The 6,000-nt window shown below is 52.7% G+C and overlaps 1 protein-coding gene across 1 annotated transcript in view; it reads right to left on the bottom strand.

Annotated features, from left to right (window-relative positions):
- The window catches only part of USP12 (ubiquitin specific peptidase 12), a 104,957-nt gene extending 99,555 nt beyond the window's left edge, over positions 1–5,402 (bottom strand). The window contains exon 1 of the mRNA XM_043575697.1: positions 4,990–5,402. Coding sequence (XP_043431632.1) covers positions 4,990–5,037 — 48 coding nt within the window. The 5' untranslated portion in view covers positions 5,038–5,402. The remainder of the gene's footprint in view (positions 1–4,989) is intronic.
- Between the last annotated feature and the right edge of the window lie 598 nt (positions 5,403–6,000).

Genomic DNA, 6,000 nt, shown 5'->3' on the forward strand with positions numbered 1-6,000 from the left:
ATTAGAATAAACCCACCATCGCTCATAAGATTCTATTTCTACTGGCTATATAACTTTATCCTCTAATGATCAATAAATAACCGATCAACAACCTAGTAGCCTATCCCCATACCTTACTGGGTTACCAATCTCGCCATATTGTCATTTTCAATATTAAACTCTCCGTGCTTCCCCTGCCACTGTACAAACGTAAAACCTGGCAAGACAATCAGTCATGGGGAAAACTGAAATGTAAAATTTTATCTGGGGTGTGAGCTCAACTAAGTTCTTTTGAAAACGACAAAATATGCTCTGGCAGGTAAAGGAAGTCATTTTCTTTTCGCTTAAGAGTTTCCAAACTCTTTTTTACAGAATATTTTCCAAATCTTCTGTAAGGAGAATGAGTACTTTTTAATAACGAAAATATATCTTAGCCCAAATCAGAAGACTAGCAGGCTTAGATAAAACTTTCCTAATACTTATTCTAAGCGTTTTCTCCACTAAGCCTCCTCAAACACATGCTCAAGCACTCCTTATCAGTATTTAACCATTTACGTGATAAAAAAAAAAAAACCTCCTTATTTTTGAAATTTTTCTAAAATTAAGTTACGATAAAAACAGCAAAAATTAGTAAAACGGCAACCCACTTTGAATGTTCCATAGAAACACTATTTATACTAATAAAATATTAGTAAAAATTATTTTAATAAAAGATTTACATCCACCCTATTTCCTGAGAAAAAACAAAGAATTTTATTATTTAATATAATACTGTGAGCACATGAAGACACGATCTCTCTCTCTCGCTGACACACACACACACACACACACACACACACACACACACACACGGCGGGGGGGGGGGGGGGGAGGGGCGGCAATCAACATGTCACAGGGTGTGAGAATTTCTCCTTCCTTTCCTTTCCTTCTGGAGTGATGATAAACTGCACTGACCATCCGCACATCTTAAGTCTTACTGAGTGACCTCGACGAGACTCGAAACCATAAGAAAAGACAAATAGCCAGCCTCGCCCGTGACTTTCTTTCAAGAAGTAGTTTAAAGGTTACCACGCGTCGGGTGCTGTGCTAGGGACTGGCGTTCAAGAAGTAAACCCGTCAGACCCAACAAGAGCTAACCTGTGGCCTTGGCCTCACGGACACCACATTGTAATGGCTCTCCCTACTCCCTGCCCCGTGACGGGGAGTGAGCAAGCAGCCAGGCCGGCGTCACCCCCGGATCCACCACCTTCTACTCCTTTATCCAGTGCCCCTCCCCAACAATCGCTTCCCAGCCTTGACTTCTACAACCCAAACAGGAAACAATAGTGGTCAGCTGATGCTACCATGTATGAGAGAGTCCCCACTCTGTGCTAAGAACACCTGCCTCCGTGTAACGGCCAGGACCCACACTATAACTTCCTAGTCCTGTCCTAGGCCACCCAAAACTGCTCTACCAACTTCCACCTCAATTTTCAACCCTTTATATGTATCCAGTCACTTTTCCCATCATTTCACAATTATCGCATACACGCTATTAGGTAGCTACTCTGTGAAATCTGAAGCCGGCAAAATAAACGTATACTATTTTTTTTTTGAAGTCTGAGAAAAAGAGAGAGACAGAGAGAGAGAGAGAGAGCACACACATGCAAACGGGGAAGGGGGAAGAGGCAAGAGAGAGGGAGAGAGAGAATCCCACCCAAGCAGGCTCCCCTGTCGGCACAGAACCCAGAGTGGGATTTGAACCCACGCACCGTGAGATCGCGACCTGAGCCGAAATCAAGAGCCAAAGGCTTCACCAACTGAGCCAGCCAGGCACTCCTGAAAATGTATTCTTTCATGGACAAATAATAGCATGAGGTATTTCTAGAGATATGTTTGCAAATTTATTATTCACTGCAATCTAAACGTAATCACTCATGTAAGCCAGGCTATAACACTAACTTAAGAAAAACTGATTTTCACATGTTAGCAGAACAATGGCGATCCAGGGTAAGACGTATCGAAAAGATTTGTTTTTAACAGCTACTTAATCCAAGGAAGGTATTGCCAATTTGCCCAGAGACCTTACGTTGACAAATGAAAAAAATTAGGTAAACTTTATTTTCTAGAACAAAATTCCAACTCATCATAAATATCGCCAGAGACGCTGATTCTCTGAGTAGTAAGCATCCTTCTCCCGCGGTCCAACTCCTCTTCCGTCTAACACTCCATACACACCCTCAACCTCATCCAGGCCAACCAAACTCACTTCCGCCAGACATGGGTAGGAGAAATGCAGGGCTCTGGGAAGCTGTTCTATTGTATGCAAAAGTTAGCCCTACACCAAACTGCAGAAATAAATGAGAGTCCTTCCCTGCAAGGCCTTCACAGTCTAATAAAGAGACAACAGAAAAATTTTCAGTACAGTAGGATTAATGCCACTGAGATTACAAAAATTCTGTGAAATTATACGAGGGGGAGAGGGTGAGGAGGGACAGGGGCAGGATTAGGATAAGGCTACCAGCTTGAGAGACAGGTATGCCCTCACCAGACAAGAGGTGAGAGTGTTCGAAGCTTAGCAAAACAGCACCTACAAAGGCATAAAGGTAAATATCTTTGCTTTTCTTGACTGTCAATTTTGTAACTCTCAGAAGATGGGTTGCAGCCTTCCCTCAAGAGATTATAGATTACTGTGGGGTGCTTGAGCGGCTCAGTCATCTGAGCGTCCGACTTTGGCTCGGGTCACGATTTCACAGTTCGTGAGTTCGAGCCCCACGTCGGGCTCTGTGCTGACAGCATGGAGTCTGGAGCCTGCTTCGGATTCTGTGTCTCCCTCTCAGTCTGCTCCTCCCCTGCTCCTGCTCCTGCTCTATCTCTCTCTCTCTGTCTATCTCTCTCTCTCTCTCTCTCTCTCAAAAACAAATAAACATTAAGAAAAAAAAAATTTCTTTAAAGATTACAGATTACTTTGAGATATTTAGAATTCTTTTGGGAGTGCATCAGAATTTATTCAAATATGAAGACAGACACATCCAATTCTAACACTAGTTTTTGGAACAATCTTATTTGACCAGGCACTGATATTTCCCTATTCACCAGTAAGACGCACAAATACATGTATTAAATGCACTTGAGTGAAAGCCCTAGAAAGAGCTTAAGAGTCTAACATTCTTCGGGTCAGATGGCATGGCTTAGTGTTTGACTTGGCAAACCTCTTCCTCATTCTCCTAATCTAATTAAAGCATATATATTTATTTTTATGTTAACCTGAATATTGTTTGTGTCCCTCAACTAGAATATATACACTATGAAAAGCAGGGACCGCCCTGATCACGACTGTTCCCCCCAGCACTCAGCCAGTCTTGGCACTTAGCAGGTGCTAAGCATGTATCTGATATACTTGAGTGAACAAATGGTCAGTAAAAAGGAAACACATCGCTCCTGAAGCAATAGACTCTGACAGTGAACTATGACCAGACAATCTGTATAGCTCAGCAATCTGGCAAGATTATCACTTTCAAAGACTTAATTATCACATTCCTTCTGAAACAAGATAATTGGCACACCTAAAAATAATGAATCCAAAAGATCCTGGGGAATCGTTTTAATCTAGTCCCTTTAACATCACTGCTTTCCTAAACTGTATATTTATGAGAAAGAACAAACATCCACTTGGGGAAATGGATTCTTCAACGGTTCACTCTTCAATGATTTAATACTGTGCGATTTTAATCCCACCTGACTTCAGCCATTTTTTGTGCTGTTTCCCAGCGCGCAGTAGAGATTCTGCTTCTAAAGCATCTTTCCAATCTGAATCGCCGCTCCTTATAGAAAGGCATATACAATGTACTACTCTTAAGCCGAAGATTGCTTGGGGAGCTCCTGTATGCGATCAGGTGCACAAAAAGCGCCCGCAAGACACAAAACAGAAGGAAAGATTTCAGGAGTCTTTAATAACACAATCACTAGGCCCACGTTGCAAAGAGTAACTTTCTTTCCGTGAGGGCTCCCAATTATGATCCCTAGATGGTGGCTCATGTGCAGCTAATGGAACGAATTTGCCCCATCGCGTGGAAAACTGTGGCCCTTCTGGCCAATCACAAAAACAAGATTCAAACGCCCCCACGTTTTGCTTTAATGAATTCGGGACTTTGCAACAGGCATTAGCACTGGTCCCTTAAAGTCCATTTCAAAGCCCCCAACGAAACCCCAACAACGAGCCTGTACAGAAATACTTCCAGCCACACGCAGATGTGTCTGGTGTTATTAAAGTAAACAATCGACGGGAGAGCTTAAGCTGTTTTCAAGATTAACGTGGGTTCGCAAAGACGAGACTGCCACCTGGACACATGGCTGGAAAACGGAGAGCTCGTTGCTCAGCAAGAGCAGAAAATAGGAAAATTTTCAACAGCACTTATTTAAAGTTTCCACCTTCACACACACCCCCTTCCCCTGAAGCACCGGGTGGGGGCCGCGGCCTCGCCAGAGGCGCGGGGAGGAAATCTGCACTTGACTTCCGTCCTCTCCCGGCAGGAATGAGACCCTGCCTTCCTGCCCCGCGGACCCCCCACCCCCGCCCGGGGCCACCTCCCCGCTCCGCGCACCGCCAGACGGAAACGGAGAGGCGTCCTTCCACCTCCGACCCCGGCCGGGGGCCGCGCGCCCACAGCCCGGGGTGCGCCTCGCCGCTCCGCCCCGGCGCCGCGGGAAGACTTGAGCAGTTGAGCCCGGGGGCGCCGACGACCGGTGCCCGCGCCCCGCCACGTCCGGCACGGTCGCCCCCGCGCCGGCCACCCTCGCGCCGCCCCGGCTCGCCGGGCGCCTCCCCGCTTCCCGGGGGGCAGCTGAGCCCCCGCGCTCCCCGCCCGCCGCCGTCCAACCGCCCCCGCCCGGGCCGCGGGCCCCCGGCCCCCGCGCTAGGCCCCGCGGGCCGCCCGGGCGAGGGGCGGGAGACAAGGGCCGCGGCCGCCCGGCCGCCCGGCCGCCCGCGGGGGTCCCGGGCCGCCCCCGCCGCCCTCCCGCCGCACCTACCATGGTACAGATGGAGGCGAATTTGGAGACTGTCATTAGGATTTCCATCCGCCCAACGCCATCTTCCACCCAATCACAGCGGCGGCGGCGGGCGGGGGAGGAGAGGAGCCGGGCCGCCCGCTTGCACCGCAGCCCGCGGGCGGACCCCCAGCCGCCGAGGACCCACGCACCGAGCCTGCTCTGCCGCCGCTGCCGTCGTCGCCGCCGGCGCTCCGGCACTCCCCGCCTCGGGCCCCAGTCCCCGCCCGCCCGCCCCCGGCTCCTCCCCGGCGCAGGGCGCAGCCGCTGCCTCGGGGCCCGCGCCTGCCCGCGAAGCCGCCCGCCGTACACCCCGCCCTGCGCGCTGGGGAGCCTGCTCCGCGGCGGCCCTAAAGCCCGGCCAGCCCGACAGCTGCGCGGCCCAGCGGCGCGCCCCGCCCTCCCGCCGCGCGCTCCGACCGCCCCGCGCGGCCCCGCCCTCCCGCCGCGCGCTCCGACCGCCCCGCGCGGCCCCGCCCTCCCGCCGCGCGCTCCGACCGCCCCGCGCGGCCCCGCCCTCCCGCCGCGCGCGGCCCCGCCCTCCCGCCGTGCGCTCCGACCGCCCCGCGCGGCCCCGCCCACCCCGCCGCGCGCCCCGACCGCCCCGCGCGGCCCCGCCCACCCCGCCGCGCTCGCCTCTTCGGCTCCGGAGCGCGCGAGCCGGGGAACTCCGGCGCGGCCCCACCCCGCGCACGGCCGGACCCCGCCTCCCGCCCGCGTCCCGCGCGGTCCTAGAGCCCGCGCGCCGGCGGAGCTCGGGCGGCGAGAGCGGCGCGCGGGGAGCGTCCGCCCGCCGCTGCTTGGGCGGCGGCGGCCTGAGTAAGTCCCGGAAGGGACTGACCCGCCGCCTCTGCCGAGAGCGAGGGGACAGCCGGCCCTCACTGCCCAAACAGAAAACGGAGCTGATGGTCTGGATAATTCTGGGTGGCGTGGGAGGAAACGTGCTTCTGTACGGCTAAAATAACCCGATAAGCATCCCTACGTCCCAGGCAC

This window comes from Prionailurus bengalensis, chromosome A1, assembly GCF_016509475.1.
Source record: "Prionailurus bengalensis isolate Pbe53 chromosome A1, Fcat_Pben_1.1_paternal_pri, whole genome shotgun sequence".
In the NCBI taxonomy this organism is placed as follows: Eukaryota; Metazoa; Chordata; class Mammalia; order Carnivora; family Felidae; genus Prionailurus; species Prionailurus bengalensis.